We start from the raw sequence: 17,654 nt of genomic DNA, 5'->3' as shown, positions 1-17,654 counted from the left end.
TCTGGGGCAACATCATGTTTATCAGCACAGTTCATTTCACACATGCTCTCTCCAGGAATCATCGTAGTGTCTAATGCACATGCAACAAATTCCTCAGAGGGTGTGTGTGTGTGTGTGTATGTGTATACACATACACACACATATATACACAGGTATATATGTATATATACACACATATATGTACATATAATTTATGATATATTATATTATATGTATATATATGCACATGTATATGTATATATATGTGCATATATATACATACATACATAAACACATACACACATACATAATTTTTTTAAAAACTGGAGATTGAACTAGTTAGTGTCTTATATAGCTAGGCAAGTACTCTACCACTGAATTACACCCCTGATCCCTTGTAGGGCTATAGTCTACACATGGATTCATATATGACTGATCACCTTAACTTTACAGTCTGATCTTTACTCCCGTCTCTAAGGGGATATCCTAGTTCCTGTCCCAAATGGATCCTTATACCATGCATCACTTACTCTATGTGCCAGTGTTGTTGGTCATCTTTGCTTCTGCAGGGATTCAATTCAAGGCTCTGTGCATGCTAGGCAAGTATTCTACAACTGAAAGCTACATGCTCAGCCTGATTATTTTCATTTTAAAATTTTAATTTGCATACTGCATGTTTCCTTGGGCTATATTAAGATTAGGGTTTGGATGTTAGCGAGATGAGCCTGGCACAGATTTTGGGCTAAGGTGACCATGTATGACTGTCTCCTGGGAGGTGAATGTGAAGGTACATCTGCAGCAGGATCAAACCTGGAACATCAACTACAGTCTAAGATAGTACCATGATGCACCGAGTCCATCTAAGGAGCAGGGGTACAGGCAGTGAGAGTTTTCCTAAGTGGTCCCTGAGGAACACAGGCACATCAGGAAGAGGACAGACAAGGCCAGTTTTACAGGCGTTATAGATAATGCCTAGCATCTGACTGACATAGAATAGATGGAGAAGGATGCACTGAGTTGGGAGTTCCATGGTCTTAGTTTCAATGATCAGTATGGTGGCAAGTTGGGGACACCAGTAAGGCGTCATCTTTCATTGCAGTTCATACTAGACCAAAAGCCTCACTATGCCTCATCCTAACAGATTTTCACTGCATTAATTTATCTAGGGAATTTGTATGGAACTTTGGTGAGTTGATGATGCATATCTTTTCAGATTTCCCATGCAGAGTCTCTAAGCCTCACTATGGTGTTCTTGGAGGTAATGAGGTGATGAGGATAGAGCCTTAGAAATGGGGTTTGTAACAGGGCGTGGTGGCACACTCCTTTAATCCCAGCAGAGGCAGGCGGATTTCTGAGTTCGAGGCCAGCCTGGTCTACAAAGTGAGTTCCAGGACAGCCAGAGCTACACAGAGAAACCCTGTCTCGAAAACCAACCAACCAAACAAACAAAAAAGAAATGGGATTTGCACTTTTCAAAACAGGCACAGACAGATTCTTCTGTCTCCTCTGCCCCATGCAGTTGCAATGGGGCTACAAACAGAAAGTCAGCCTTCAACAGAAAACACCACATCTAACCAGCACCTTGACCTTGAGCTTTTCATACTGTAAGACTTATTTGTTATTTAAGCCATTATGAGCTACTGCATATTTGTTATAACAGCCCCAAACTAAGACAAGCATTTGTCCAATGATGAATAGCAAAATGGTTATCTTCCTGAGGCCTTGTGGGGAACCTGGCTTTCCAAGTCTGCCAGCTCCTCTTGTTTTCTCCCAGCTGGTGAACCATGCAGGAAAGCTCTCACTCTTTATTTATAGACTTTGACTTTAGTTTCTTCCCCTTCCATTTAAAAGGGATGCTGCTCTAAGCTTGAGTGTTGGCATATTTTGTTAGTCAGATCTCCCTTGTATTGCAGAAGGATAAGTGATGAGCTCTAACTACTGTTGAGAAGCCAGGAGCATCATGCCCCTTCCTTAGAGCTGGTGTATGTAACAACAAAACCTGCAGACATTGTCAAATGGGAGATAAAATTACTATCAGCTGAGAAGCCCTGGCCTATGCCAGCACTCAGCTATCAGCTTGTTTCTCTATATTCTAATAACCCTTCTGCATCTTTCATAATCTATCATGTCCTGGATTTGCTTCCACAGCTTCTCAGTCTGTGTCTATTCAATACTTGAAAAATAACCTGATAGCTGGTTTCCCTCCAGCAACTGCTCCCTCCAGTCACTGTTCCCTCCAGTCTGAAATGATACTCTGAGAGTCACTGCTCCCTCTAGTCTGAAGTGACACTCTGAGAGTGGCTTACTCTTGATTGCTACTTTGATCCCAGTGCAACCCTATCAGAGTCCTCCCAACTACCAAATGCTCAGGAGTACCAATGACTCCAACTGTTTGGCTGGCAGATGTGTACCACCCTCAACCTATAGCCCGCATGTCCATGGACAGCTATGAGGATGCTCTAATACAGGACTGTATGCTTACTTAAATAAAATATTAGAGGTTTTGTGTGTTTGTGATTTTGTTTCCTTTTTGTAACCTGACTGCATGGTTTTCAGCAGGAACTTTGTACACAGCAAGGTAGTGTCACAATGTCAAACACTTGGACGTGCCTAGATATGTTCTTTGCTTCACCCTTAGCTGTGGGCATGTCCTTTGTCTGGTGTTTCCAGTCTTTGACTCCCTTAGTATTAGTGTCAGCTGGCTTCTGCCTTTGCCTTCTCTTGCGTCTTCCCAGGCCTTACTCGAGCCACAGCCCTGAGCACAGACTGCGCTTTCCCTGACTATCCAATTCCTCTTCATGGAGATGTGCTTTTCTCTTCAACGCAGTTCTGCACTTCTGGATGCTTGTGAGTATTTCTACCTGGGAACACTGACGATGTCAGCAGCAAATTCAAACTGAGCTAATGAGCTCTAACTGCCCACTCTGCCTCTCTTCTATGTTCCCAGATCGTCCTAGCTCATTCATTTTGTAGTTCTTGTCCCCTGCTCACTTACATAGTAACCCAGCGACCTCAGCATTATCCTAGGTTCTAATGTCACCAATTCACTGGATCAGCAAACTGAATTAAAGGCCTGGCTTATCTTCCACCCCTCTAGTTCAGTCTTATGTATTTCATTTCCATGCATCCCTCTGTCTTTGCCTCTACTTACCCCCTGTGCTAGCACTATAATTATCTTTTTAACATGGGCATCCTTTCATATCATTTTCCAGGTCACCTCCTCCAGGGCATCTTTTGTCTGGAGGATAAAATCTAAGCATGTTAGCAGAGGTCACTAGGCCGCTTGTGGCCCCATGTCTGCGTTTCCTCTCTAACTTTTCCCCTTTGAGCCTCGATTCCCCAGATACAATCATAATGTACCTTACCTTATTCAAGTCCCCTCTTTGGGAATGTTTTGTCCTAACTTCATGTAGCACGCACTACCTTTTAAGCTTCAGGCCATGCATTTCTCCCTGGCAACCATTGCTCGCCTTCCCGGACAGAATGAATGAAAGGCTTATTAGCAGCTCGTTAAGCCCACACAGGCAAGTGTCTTGTTCTACCATCTTCATCTGGGGCTAAAAGACTGTTCAGTATGGAAGAACTATGGAACTCCATGCTGGTCCAGCACTCAAGGTAACTACATGCTGAGCACACGCTGGTCCAGGGCTCAGTTGCCCAAAACCTTTTACTATGACTTCACACACAATATAAACTTGTTTATATATCATACTATATATATATATATATATTTATATATGCACACACACACACACACACACACATACATACACTACTTCATAGTCAAGAAATAATGGGCTTCTTGACCTAAGGGAAGAGCTAACATCACACAATAGAACAGGTCTAATAAGCAATACTCATATCAATTCCTACTCTCAGAAGAAAGATACTGACCAGTGTTTCTGATGGCACAGGCTTTAAAAGGCAATGGCATTTCTCTGGCTGATAAGGCCTGAAAATGTCTTCAGTTAATATCAGGTGAAAGAAACTGCCTTAGCGAGATAGAGCGTTTGTTCTATGGACTCTTGTGACCTCTGGCATAGCGGGTACCTTCTAGATGCAACTGTGAGGTGGACAGCAGCACCTACAGTCGCAGCTCCACTTGTGGGCTGTGCCCTCACAGGCTGTGGGTTGGGGGTTTAGGACTTTATCCTCTCTGAGCCTCCTTGGTTTCCTTATCTGGAAATGGCTGTAATATTCACTTTATATATTTCTCATTGGTGCCCAGACCAAAAGAAGTAACAATGTAAACAATGGAAGATCATAAGCATGAAAAATAAAGATTATACAGACTGAAAAATCAAAGCACCACGCACACAGCACCCATTCTTGATGGTACATACCTTTTGAGAAGCCAGAGGCTTTTCTGGTTTAGTTTTCTCCTTGGGAGTTAAAGGAGGGGAGCGCTCCTTTACCTTCGGAGGGGAGTCTCGATACAGTGCTGGAATTAAAGAAGGAATTCAGTTATTTAAATCGACCCAAGAACAAACTACAACAGAGGGTAGACGTGGAAGTGTAAAGACACTGATATTCGCTTCTTTGATGTAACAGCAAGTGATACGGCACTTACTGTTAAGGCGGGTTGTCGTCTGACCCACTGGTCACGACTGGAGAGTGCTAACTGTGAGGATTTTAGACCCGCAGAAGGCATCGGTCCCTCACTGTGCTGCCACACAGATGCTCACCTTAGTTGCTTGGGACACAGTTACCAGGAACCTAATGTAGGCAAGGTCATGTTAGGGAGCAGCACTATCGCTCTTCTCAAGGAACTCGTGTCTGCCTAGAGCAGAGACTCTCAGCCTCCCTAATGCTGCAACCCTTTAATACAGTTGCTTATGATGTGGTGACCTGCAACTCTGAAGTTATTATGTTACTACTGCATAAGTGTAATTTTGCTACTGTTATGAATGAAATATCTGTGTTTTCCGATGCTCTTCGGGGATATGACCCAAAGGCTGAGCACCTTTGGCCTCTGAAGGCAGCTATAACAGAGAAAGTGAGCTGGGGATTGAAGTCCTGAACGGAGGAAGGTGCATCAAGCTCTGAGGAACAAGTGGGACTGTGCCTGGAAGGGTAACTGGGGAACAGAGAAGGAATAAACATGGATTTAGGATTGTATCTAAGGTTTAAACTTAAAACCCTTTTAACCTAAGGTGATAACCTAATAATCTACTGAATCTACATGAAGTGCATGTGTGTAAAAAGCCACATGGGAATCTTCAAGGGCTAAAATGAAAATCTATTTTAATTAAGAATAATTTGGGATTGAGAAATTGAAATTGTACAATTAAGATTCTGAGATATTAGTGCATGTGGGTATGGGTTGGCATTACTCTGAGGTTTCTGTCTATCATAGAGAAATGGGTGTTGGCTGTGATTAAGAGAAACGGACAGCGCTTTCTTTCCAGTGGCTCACAACACAGAATCAGGCTGTGTAGCAAGAGACTGTGGTCTTCTTTTATTTTGCTGGTCCAGTTGAACACTGGGAACAGACTCTGTTCATATATAAACTCTCTTACATTTGCTTCGCATATGTGGATTCAGATAAAGATCAAGGACAATTCCTCGCACTATTTTTAGAATGGAATATGTTGCTGAATGCTGAAATGCAGTTGAACTTTTGTTAAATTCAGGGAACAAGTAGGGTAAAAGGGGAGGAGAGGACCTGTGCATCGTGAGACTCGGCTACTGTGCTCTCCAGTACTCCGAGGCCCTTCTCCTGTTTGTTCTCACCCACACAAGCCTCTCACAACAAGGGGGGAGTGCAGACAGCGTTGACTCTTGTAGGACACAGTAAGAGATGGTCACTGCACAAGGGTAATGCCTCAAGGAACCAACTCTGCGCAATATCACCAACCACCCCTGTGGGAGGGTTACTCGATGAGGAAAATACGTTTTCTTAGGTTTTAACTCTTTGCATATTAAATGTCTATGGCCTCTGAAGAAGGCAAGCCTATGGCTTTATTTCTGCAGGCGTGATCTTTTGATACTGTCAAGTAAAAGCCTATCTGTAATGCTTTCACTGGTATCCATGGGAACAGGCTGTGACTCCTGGTCAGTCAGACACCCTCCAGCAAGAGTGCACACAGCAGCTCTTGTGAGTGCAGCCCAGCTGTGGCCTGAACCACAGCTGGCTCAGGAACTGAGCTGCTGAGGGTCATTTGGATGTTAATGCCGGTCAGGAAGTTACAAGTGGGAGAGGACTTTAAAGCGGTCTTAAGTCTATTTGGGAGTTACCTTTCCTACAACTTCCTTTCACCCTGCCTAAAGCTTTCTCCAGTGTGCATTTTCTTTAGCCAAAGAACGTGCCTTGAGGAGAGTTTACAAGCTATTAGTTCCTTACAGAATACACAAACCAGGGACAAATAGAAAATTAAAAATTGTGTTGTAGGAGAAAGAAAGTGGATACTTTTTGCATTCCTTGGCACTTTTAAGGGGAGGAGTTGGTTGAGAAGGAGGGAGCTGCAGCAAGACAGACACCAGTGTACAGCTTTGGGAAGGACCACTGGGCAGTAAGGGGGGAGGGTAACATTAAAGGGAAGTCACTTCATCTAGATGGAGCCTAGCATGACAATCAAGGAAGACATTCTTCTTCCTCCTTTTAATTTTAAAAAAATATCCTTTTACTCTCAAATTCTGGAACTTAAGCCAGGAATTAATAGTACATTTATTCAGTCATAATATGTTTTAAACGGGGCTTCAAAGATTAGCACGAAAATCAATGATTAGGAATAAACAATTGTTTGCAGAAACAAAAGGCAATCAGAACCAGCACATCAGTGTCTGTGTAGAAAGCTTAGCTGATGTCGCTCAAAGTCCTTATTTCAAAGGCAAAGAAGTCCCCTAGGTCAGTATAAGCTGCACGTGGGCTGCAGGTCTCCCGGCATGCCACCAGGCCAGCAGCGGCAATTAGGACAGGTAATTAGGATGCATTCTGAAGAAGCAACGCTACTGGGTGCCCCTCCTCCAGGACAGTCCACCTTGGGCTCTCTGCGGTAGCTCTAGTTTCAGCTTTCAAAAGCACTGTCTGCCTCACTGGGAAGTGTTTGTGCTCTCTTCTTCTCATTTAATGAACTTGAGAAGGAACAAGCCCGGCTCACTTCTGTTGCTACGGAGACCTTGGCCAGAGCTGAGGTGTACACAGGTAGAGTGGGAGCTGAGGGAGCTGAAGTTCCTATGCCGGTAATCAACCTGTAACAGTCCCTGTGGCGGGAGCAGAGCTGCGCAGCTGCCACAGGCTCCCCAGGCATGACAAGGGCAGTCAGCAGGCACTCCAATCTCAGAGCTGAGTAGCTCTCTGGCATACTAGTGCATCACCTTTTCAGTTTTCTCATCATGAGGATGAAAAATGTTCCATGCTAAACATAGGCAATGGTCATATAGACAATACACGCATTAAAGAGTAGCGAATGATCACATCTTGGGCTCCGTTCTATCATCTTAGTGTACCAGGAAGACTGTGTGCACTTACTTTCACTGGCCACATGATTAGCTGGAAAGAACCCTTCCTGCCCCTTTCTTACGCTGCCGTACCACCAGTCTTCATTATCTTTGAAATACACTCGGATAATGTCTCCACGATGGATGGTTAGTTCATCTGATCGGCTTGCTGTGTAGTCATAAAGAGCCACTACCTAAGAGAGAGATAAGACCACCACAGCTTTATCACAACTGTGCCACAGAAAAAGCCCCAACACTCACTTCCTCTTGCAGAAGAGCAGCTGAAACCAAAGCAGGACTTTGGCAAGTCTGAGGCTGTCTCAGGGGTTGCTAATAGGATCAGGGGTGGTGGGAACACAGCAGGAGAAGCAAGATAAAAGACTGTGGGATTGAGAAATGGCTAAGAACATTCAACACACCAAGATTAGCTTCAAAATACCAGATGTTAAAGTTTGAAAGTGTAAAGCAAATTAAAAAAAAAAAAACAAAACCAAAAAACAAAACCCATAACACACCATTCCCTTAAGCACTTTATAAAACTCCTTTAGCTCCTGTTCTCTGTGCTAAGCAGATGCATCTGAAAGAGAAAAATGCAGGTTATCAGCATTACAAAAAGGAAAGGCTCAATGGGACAACCTGGTCATTAAATCCCGTTACCATCCCGAGTTGACTGCTCAAGTCTATTTTTGAGAGAAACTTTTCTTGAAAAACAGCTTTTGATATTTTTATACCAACAACCTAAATCTCCTGACTTCCCTGTAAAGGCTGATCTTTGTTAGCTAGGAACTAAGAGGAAAGGCCCTAAGACAATCCTCTCCTTTGTTTTATGACACTGCTCCTATATTTGATTTGTTTTTGTTTAAAGAAAAAAAAAGCACAAGTCAAAAATGGTGCTGCTGCCTGGCTGAGGGTTTAAAAGCCCTTTCTAGCATCTCAGGGGGGAGCTCAGTCCACCCAGACCCGGTGCACTGTAGAGAGTGGGGCACAGCAGCATGCATGTGCATGCCATTCATGTGTATAAATATGCTTACTTTACCATTTTTCCTAAACAAGGCTTCAAAATGTCCATGTTACATAACTGTATCATGGAAACACAACGCTGTAGGTTTTTGTAACTAGGCTGACGGGTTCTTTCACTGACTATTTAAATCCTAATGTGCACGGTGTTCCACCCTCAATTAGAGTTCACAAACTGACAATAGGTATGCTACATTAACACATAGCATTACTATATCAATAACTGACATTAATATATCAATGACTGATGATAGATATCTTAGTAATGGATATTTAGCTTTCACTAAATTTTCATAAGCATCCACTGATGAAAGAGTCTCTTGAGAAACAGGGTTCCATAAGACAGGCCTGGCTTCGGATTGCCCACTATACCTCTAATGGTAGACCCCAATGACCACTGGACTCTCTTAGTATCCAATGCAGCACATGAAGTAGTAATGAAACAGTTTTATGGTTGGGTCACCACAACATGAGGAAGGAACTGTATTCAGGACCACAGCATTAGGAAGGCTGAGAGCCCATGCTCTGAAGCAATGGGACAGTTCCTGGAGCATGTCACCATGGTATTGAAGAAGTATTAAAAAAGTATAGCAAAGTAAAAACAAAATTCGAGGCTTTTGGGCTCAGGCTTGGGAGTGTAGCCTTTGTGGCTTAGTGCTCCAGGTACTGGTCATAAAACAGATAGCGACATTCCTCCACCTACCAGCTTCCTGGGTTCAATTCAAAGAATGGCACCCTGACCATTACTGGAACCTACAATGCAAATGTGCTATCTTTAGGGGCTCTTAGATTGTTAGGGGCTCTTAGAAACTGTCTTGAGAGATAACCTGACACTTGTGACTTTATACTTCCTTGTGACTCTTAACTGGTATTTTTGGTATTTTCCAACAACGCCCTCCCCACCTCCATGAATTGTGGTTTCTTCCTTTAAATACCCCCTTACTCAGCTACTTTTCACACCATGGTCCTCTACCCCTGCGTGGTGTATGGCCATGGGCCCTAGAGCGCTCTTGAATAAAAATCCTCTTGCAATTTGCAGCAAGATCATTTCTTGTGGGTGATTTTGGGGTGTCGCCTCTCCTGAGTCAGAACGTGGGGGAGTCCTCACGTTGTGGGTCTTTCAGTATTATTGCCATTTAGGCACAGACTTGTTACCCAGCGAAGCAATGAAGTGCCTGCCAAGTCAACAGTCTACCTTCCAGCCACGGAGCCTGATCTTTGGCTAGACTCTCTTCTCAGGCTGGAAAGCCATGACAGAAAGGACGTGGCTCAGGAGAAGCTGCTGCTGTGGTATGCAAGGATGGGTTTGCATCTAAAATGCTAGCAACTTCTCATCTGAAACAACGTACTCTTCGGTTGAATTTGGCAGGAAATTATAAATAAATCATGACCTGACCTTTCTAGCTACAAGATTTTACTGTCTAAGTGTTCAAGCAAAACTGGACAAACAACAACAATAAAAACCAATCAACCAAACAACAGTAGGCAAAATCCCAATAAGAGGTTTATCCCCAGTGAATAATATCTGGCCTATTCTTTTGATATGGCAGGCCTCCATGTCTGTTTGGAAGGTTCTCAGTGATTGTTCTCTGTAATACTCCACGTGATGTGTAACCACAATGTGTTCATGTAGGACACTGTGTGTGTCCTCTGCATGTGTGTAGGACACTGTGTGTGTGTCCCCTGCATGTGTGTAGGACACTGTGTGTGTGTGTCCCCTGCATATATGTAGGGCAAAATTGTTTTCTGCAATATGATTTGATTCTTGAGCTGAAAGAATAGTTATGAACTCTTTCTATAACAAATGTTTAAAGATATGCTGGTGTGTTCAGGCTGGTCATGTAAGATATGGGAAAGGAAAAGCTTTATAAAATCCACTTTCTTTATATACTGACCTGTAAACTGAACTATCATTAGCTGGGAAGTGCATTTAATATACCCAATCTATCCAGTAAGCATGGCTTATCCTGACATACTGTAAATGTACCTTAAAAATTCATAGTAAGCCTACACTTGGAAAAAAAATAGTTTATTCACAATAGTGTGTTGAATATTGCATACAATTAACTGAATATTATGCTAGAAGACAGAATCTCTATCCGGCACCCTTTCTGTACCACCCTGAGTGAGGACCGTGGATAGTCAAAACAGAATTTTGTCTTTTTCTCAGAGCCAAGTTGGTTGAAGTGAAGTGGTTCTTGAGTAAAGGGCCAGGAACAAGTTTTGTTTTTATTTGTCTGTCTGCTAGTTAAGGCCAGGTCTTACTATGTCACCCAGGATGGTCTCAAATTTTTGTGCTCAAGGGATCCTCCTGCTTTAGCCTCCCTCTTGGTGGAGTTAGATTGGTCATTTGCTCTGTCTGACTCTCCTTTCTTCTTTCCTTCTTTTTCAGAGGGGGTCAAACAGAGGGCCTTACATGTGCTTTGCAAGCGCTCTACCACTGAGCTACATTTCTAGTCAGAGGCTTTTTGAGACATGGTTTTACTATGCATCCCATGTTGGCTTTGACCTGCGGCTTTGACCTCCCCAAAAACTTGGATTATGGGTGTGCACTGCTTCAGCTGGGGCTTACATTTTAGTTATCCATGCATACATTTTTTCAGTCTTAACAGCAGTAGCTATTGGATACAGCTTTGGATTTTTTAAAAAAAAATTAGCCTGGATATTATAAGATGCTAAGTAGAGTCTTCTTTGAAATATATTCCAAGAAATTAAACATTATTATGGCTATCTCTAAGGAGTCTCAATGACCCTTGGAGGAACACTGAACAGCCAAGTTCAGCTGTCTGGCTGTTCCTTGTACTTTTATCTAGAACAAAATCAATAGTCAATATTCATAATGTCCTCAGGCAATTCAGCAAGCCAAGTTATGTTGAACAAATTCTTATATCAGAGCACATTCTCCTGAAACAGGGCTTCAGTTGGCTTCATAATCACTGGAGACTTCTGCTCTGCCAACCTGAAGCCAGTGTAACATGTCACCAGTGCGACATACTTGCTCTCTCACTCTGCCATGCTTTTCCTTCACTGATTCACCTCGTGCTTCTGGCCTTCAGAACTTCCAGAGCATAGCGTTTGATGGTTTCACTTACCAACTCTGTGGTCCCTATCCCAGCCCAGAGAACTACAAAATGTGCACTTTGCTTTGCAAATGAGCTGGTTTTTCCTGTATCCCTTTAATGTGAGCCATGCAGTAACCTAAGCTCATCTTGGCCCTTCCAGGACTACTTTTACGTCTTGTCAGAATAATTTAAGAGACAACTTTACAGCTGAATTAGCCTCGCAGCCAAGCTATGGCAGTGCTAATCATTCCATCTATGCCTTTCTAGTATGGTTATCAAAAATGTGAACTTTCCCACTCCTGCTATTTGTACTGGCCACTCTCAGATGGGCCTCTGTCCTATGTATGGGCATGTGGGCATTCAGCTAAACACATAAAGGTACTTATAATGGTTACTTACAGATTAGTACCCATTAAGAGATAAAGATGAAAATTAAACTACTTTTTAGTATTCATCTCAAAATTAAATAGACTTTGAGAAAGTTGTTCCTAGTACTAATTAGGGAATATTGTGCCTTTGGTATTAAAACATAAATAAGGAGATAAAATATATGAAAAGAAAATTTCACAATAACCCTTGAATTGTATAGAAACCCATTATTAAGTGCTGTATAACCCTTTTCCACATAGTGAAACTGGATTCTGTTGCGGCCGGCCAGCAGCTCGCAACGAGAACGGTTCGACTGAGATGGCCACTCGAGCTGAAAAGAGAGGAACTAGAAGGGGCGAAAGAAGAAATGGAGCCAAGTCTCTGATCAAAGCTCAATTTTACTTGTTCAGACACTCAGTTATAAAGGAAGGGGGAGGGGACCCGATTCCCGCCAAATAACTCGGGGTCCAGTAGCAGTGTTAACACGTGTGTGGCTCCAAGCAGCAAAGCGACAGGGTCCAGCAGTGGGCGTGGCAGAACGAATGAGCAGGAAACTCCACCCTTGAGCAAGCAGGTTCCAGGCTGGGGGTAGGGAGACTACATATCCTCCCATTTGTTAACAAAAAATACAAAAAAAGGGGGGGTGGGGAGGGCTGGCCTGAGGCAAAAAATTTATTTATGCTCAATAGTTCTGTCTGAATTCTTAGGGCTAAAGAAAAAACCTGATTCCGTGGGATTCCCTAACTTTTCTTATGGTAAACTCTATCTGGCTAAGACTGTCCTTTCTATCCTAGTGAACAACAGAAACCCATTATTAAGTGCTGTATAACCCTTTCCACATAGTGAAACTGGATTCTACGTTCCCTCATAAGAAGAATGAACAAACACATACCCAGTTCCTAGACTAGTATGGCAGAACCTATCTTGTTCTAATCATTTAGATGAATATTCCATGAGAGAGCCCTGAGAATATTTGTAAAAAGTAATCCAGGTTCTGTTACTTTTAGCTAATCTTATCTAGGTAATAATAGATAAGGAATCAGGACTAAAGAACACAAATACCTGTACAAAGCATTGTCTCAGTGCTGTCTTACTGCTGTCTCACTGCTGTCTGTCTCACTGCTGTCTCACTGCTGTCTCACTGCCATCTGTCTCACTGCTGTCTCACTGCCGTCTCACTGCTGTCTTACTGCCGTCTCAGTGCCGTCTCATTGCTGTCTCACTGCTGTCTCACTGCCGTCTGTCTCACTGCTGTCTCATTGCCGTCTCACTGCTGTCTTACTGCCGTCTCACTGCCGTCTCACTGCTGTCTGTCTCACTGCTGTCTCACTGTGACGAACACTGTTGCTGTTGTGCTTTATAATGCTGGCACAAACAAAACTAGACTCTGTCTAAGAAGTGTTTGAAAGCATTTGGGTTAAATTATAGTCAGATAAAACAACAACCATGAGTAAATTGAAAGAATATAAAACTAGGGATCAAGAAGAGTTCCAAGGTAAAGAACACGCAAAACATCTGGTTTGTATGACTTTAAAATAAGAAGTCTGTGTAACAGTGTCTGGTACCCTTATCTTTCAACTTTAGAATTTCAGTACATGTTTCAAATAACTATTCCAAGAGAACAACATTCAGAGACTTAAAAGTAAATTGGAGCCATTAATATACAGGATAATGATTTGGGCTTATTTGTAGTCATCTATAAGTTGTAAAATCTTCCCTTTGATGGGTGCAATTTTTACAGCAGAAAAGCCCTTAATAATAATTAACAATGAGAGATCCCTTAAGAGTTTACCATTTTGGGAATTCTCTAACAAGCAAATGAAAATGGCAGCTAATGAATTTTACTTTGTGGTTCAAAAACTAAAGCACTTTATATGTGAAGGGTTATTTCTACTCAATGACTAAAGCTATCCTACGAATTTCTGTGTCCCTCCAAATCTGTGCTTTGAAACCTAATGGCGAATGTTAAAATCATCAGATGCATTCTGTGGAAAGGACCTGGTGCATGAATGCAAAGGCAGCCCCAGTCTGCAACACTACTAGGCATGAGGCTTCAACGAGGGAAACATAATGGCGGTTTCTCCTAGCAAGCAATTATGGGATACTGGTCTCTTTTCTAATCTCTTTGCTTCCTAGTTGCAGTGAGGTGAGCAGCTCAGCTCAGAGAGATACATACATACACACACACACACACACACTTAAGCATACACATGTATACGTGTGCACACACATACATGTATAAGAGGCTAAATTTTATGCAATGGGAAGCATATAAAAAATGAAGCTATTATAAAAAAATGTAGTTAACTCAAATAATTGTTATGGGAGGTAAAGTTGCTTATGATAAGCAAAGCAACAGTACTGGTCATTACAAAAATGTCAGAGAGCGGAGCCTTGCTTCTGGTCAAGAAGTAAATATGAGAGGTTATATCGTAGAATACAATGGGTACCAGGAAACTACACAAGCCTAACAATTTCCAAGGGTGTATCTGTAGGAACGAACTGGCTCTTAGTACTGGGATAGAAAATTGGGGAGAATGGGAGGCCTGGAGAAGGCAGGAGCATTGAGCAATACTTATTTTAAGTTTTGTTTTCTGTAGGTTCTCAAATGAGAACACCCTAAATATTGATTATAATGATTTTTTTTTCTTGAGTAGAAGGAAACAATAGTTAAGATCAGGATACGGAGGGAGCTTGCAGACGGCCTATCCTTGTCCCTCACTGGCGATACTCATAACTACCTTCTCATCCCCCACTCATCTTCAAACAGCTGCCTGTGGCATGTGGGGAGCAGGGCAGCAGGGCAGCAGGTGTCTGTGATTTCCTTTCTCAAGGTCACAGGTGACGGTGCCTATGCACTGGAAAACCACAGCTTCTAGGCCCTGTTCTTCCCACCAAACCCCAAGGTCCCCTTCTCACATCCAGATCACTCTGCCTTTGCGTCTCTCACCCCTCAGCTACTGAAAAACTCAAGGCCACTTTCCCTAGGAAATCACCTAGATTACAGCCACTAATCTCAAATCATCATCTGCTTGAAACTTCTTGCTGGGCTGACAGGATGCTTCACGAGAAGTATTTTAGAAACGTTCTCGTAGGGAGCTTCCGAGGAAGGCCTTTGGCCTGGGCTATGCTCCAAAATCTTCATGACCCTCCAGTGCAGCTCTTTCTGTTCAGTGTCTGGAGTGGTGCTCAGAGGCCGAGTCTGTCACCCTGGCTCTCCACCTCCCTCAGAAGCGTTACAGTGATGTTATGCGGGTCAGAAGAGACGACAGACACTATGTAGCAGATGATAAAAAGATTTCAAATGTTTTACAGGATTAACTGCTGTTGTTATCAGAAAAACTCATGATTTTCACAAAATCTGCCTTGTGCTATGGAGCACCATAGGAATTTAGTTATTTATTAATAAGGATTGATTCTGCTTTTTAGACTTAATGTTATTGGCTTAATGATGGCTGCCATAATTCATTAACACATTAAATTAAAGTACTTCTAGATGATTTTAAAACACTGTCTACCTCAGCTTCTCCTTTGGAGAGTTAGGATGTTGATGAGAATGCCCGTATTTTATAGAATTATGATAGAAAAGTGACATCCCTTACAGGAAACACCTTACACAGTGCCTGGTACACAGCAAGTACCCAGGATGTTGGAGGTAAGTGTTATTATTCAACTTTTCAAAAACTTTCCAAATCATAGAGGGATATTATTTCAAGTAAAATATTTCTGTAGAACCCTCGAAGTTATAAAATGACCTTATATATGGATCTGTTAACTCCAACTACATATCTGAAAATAATCATGTTTTATTTACATGTTTGGTAAAAATATGCTCTGAATTCCCGAAGTATCCCTAGGGAAACCTGCCTGTCTCCCGTGTACGAGGGGTCAGCAGTTGGAGACGTGACCAGAAAGCTTTCTGATGGCCAATGGCCAATACAACCACGGAATAAGCTTTGCTTTTTAAAAGGAGTTTATCGGATCTCTAAGCATCTAGCAAATCTACCAAAGGGTGTCGGGTCCTTATGGCTGTGTCACCATCTCTGCTGCGGACCAAGGATGGCAGAGTAGACAGCACCCAGAGGTTGGGACCTGGTCAGCTCGTATTTGTCAAAAAGAAAAAGAAAAGAAGGAAACCTACTGACTGGTAGCAGACAATACAGTCCTAACACGACAGTCCTTATTTATTTTCCCAGGCTGGGGAACAAACCCAGGGTCTTACGAATGCTAGGTTCTATCTATCACTAAAGCTGGGTCCTCTGTCTGTCTCTAGTTTGATATCCTTTGATTATCATTTATCTTAAAATAAATATTTCACATTGTTTCCCTTTCCTTTCCTTTTTCCTTTTCCCTTTCCTCCTTTTCTTTCCCCCTTTTCCCTCCTTTTTTCCCTCTTTTCCCCCTTTCCTTTCCCCCTTTTCCCTTTTTCTCCTTTTCCCTTTCCCCCCTTTTTCCTTTCCCCTTTTTCTCTTCCTTTCCCCTTTTTTCCTTTCCCTTTTCCTTTTCCTTTTTTCCTCTTTCCCCTTTCCCCCTTTTCCTTTCCCCTCTTTTTCTCTTCCTTTCCCCTTTTCCTTTTTTCCTTTTCCCCTTTTCTTTTCCTTTTTTCCTTTTTCCCCTTTTTTCCTTTTTTCCTCTTCCCCCTTTTCCTTTTTTCTCCTTTTCCTTCTTTTTCCCTTTTCCTTCTTTTTTCCCTTTTCCCCTTTCCTTCTTTTTCCCCTTTTTTCCCTATTTTTCCCTTCCCTTTTTTCCCTTCCCCTTTTTTTCCTTTCCTTCTTTTTCCTTTCCTTTTTTCCTTTTTTACTCCTTCCTCTCCTTTCCCCTCTCTCCTCTCCCCCCTCCTCTCCCCTCCCCCCTTCTCTCCCCTCCCCCTCCCCTTCCCCCCTCCTTTCCTTTCTTTTTTCTTCAAGACAGGGTTTCTCTGTATAGCCCTGGCTGGCCTCCAACTCACAGAGATCCTCCTGCCTCTGCTTCTGAAGTGCTGGATTAAAGGTGTCTCCACAACTGGCAGGCAGTTGGTTTCCTTTCTGAAGAATGTTTTCTTCACTTTAACAACATGATCTACTCCTGTTTGGTTTCGGTTGTAAAATTTTTATAAGGTCAAGTTTAATTTTGCTTTTTACAAAAGATAAATTTTAACTAGCCACTAAATACTGTTTTAAAAGATAATCTGTTACAACTTTGTTAAACACAAAATAAAACTGCAAATACCATTCAATAATAACCTCAAACAAAAGACTGAAAAACACTTTGTTGTCCAAAACCAAAGCATTAGCCACTTGTTTCATGCCTTCCTAATGCTTTGAACAGAGAATTCATAAAGGGACACTGTGACATGTGCCAATTACACAGAGACCGCACAAAGCCAACTTCTGAGCTAATAGCAAGTGCAAACCAAAACCTAAAGCTAAGTAGGTAAAAAAGCAGGTCGATGACATTCAGCAAGGGTAAACGACAACTCTGTAGTCCTGTCTCTCTTGCATGGTTCCTTCAGACTTGTGTCACCTGGGCTGTAAACTGCAGTCGCCTCACACTCACACCCTTCCTAACCCCAGCCGTCTGCTTAAGTGTGACCCTCTCAGAGCAGCATGTGCTCACTCATTCTCAATTCAATGTTTGATACGATTTAAACCTAGACCCAACGACCTTTCGACTCTCTTCCAAAGCACCCTGTCCTCATCTCCCACCCCACCTACTCTGCTTCAGCCAGACTGTGTGTGCTCCTCCTGTGACCTCTGCTTCAGCCAGACTGTGTGTGCTCCTCCTGTGACCTCTGCTTCAGCCAGACTG

General features: G+C 42.6%; 1 protein-coding gene across 4 annotated transcripts in view; it reads right to left on the bottom strand.

The window, feature by feature from the left end:
- Positions 1 to 17,654, bottom strand: part of Ahi1 (Abelson helper integration site 1) — a 132,620-nt gene that overhangs the window by 22,015 nt on the left and 92,951 nt on the right. For all 4 annotated transcript variants that reach the window (XR_003837779.1, XM_021174724.2, XM_021174723.2 and 1 more), the window contains 2 exons: positions 7,451 to 7,613; positions 4,323 to 4,420 (listed from right to left, as the gene is read on the bottom strand). Coding sequence is in view for 3 of the 4 variants with exons in the window: in XM_021174724.2 (XP_021030383.1) it covers positions 4,323 to 4,420; positions 7,451 to 7,613 (261 nt within the window). In the remaining variant the exon portion in view is untranslated. The remainder of the gene's footprint in view (positions 1 to 4,322; positions 4,421 to 7,450; positions 7,614 to 17,654) is intronic.

The sequence above is a fragment of the Mus caroli genome, chromosome 10, assembly GCF_900094665.2.
Source record: "Mus caroli chromosome 10, CAROLI_EIJ_v1.1, whole genome shotgun sequence".
NCBI lineage: Eukaryota > Metazoa > Chordata > Mammalia > Rodentia > Muridae > Mus > Mus caroli.
The sequence above is the reverse complement of the archived record's forward strand: the minus strand, read 5'-3'. Positions and strand labels throughout refer to the sequence as shown.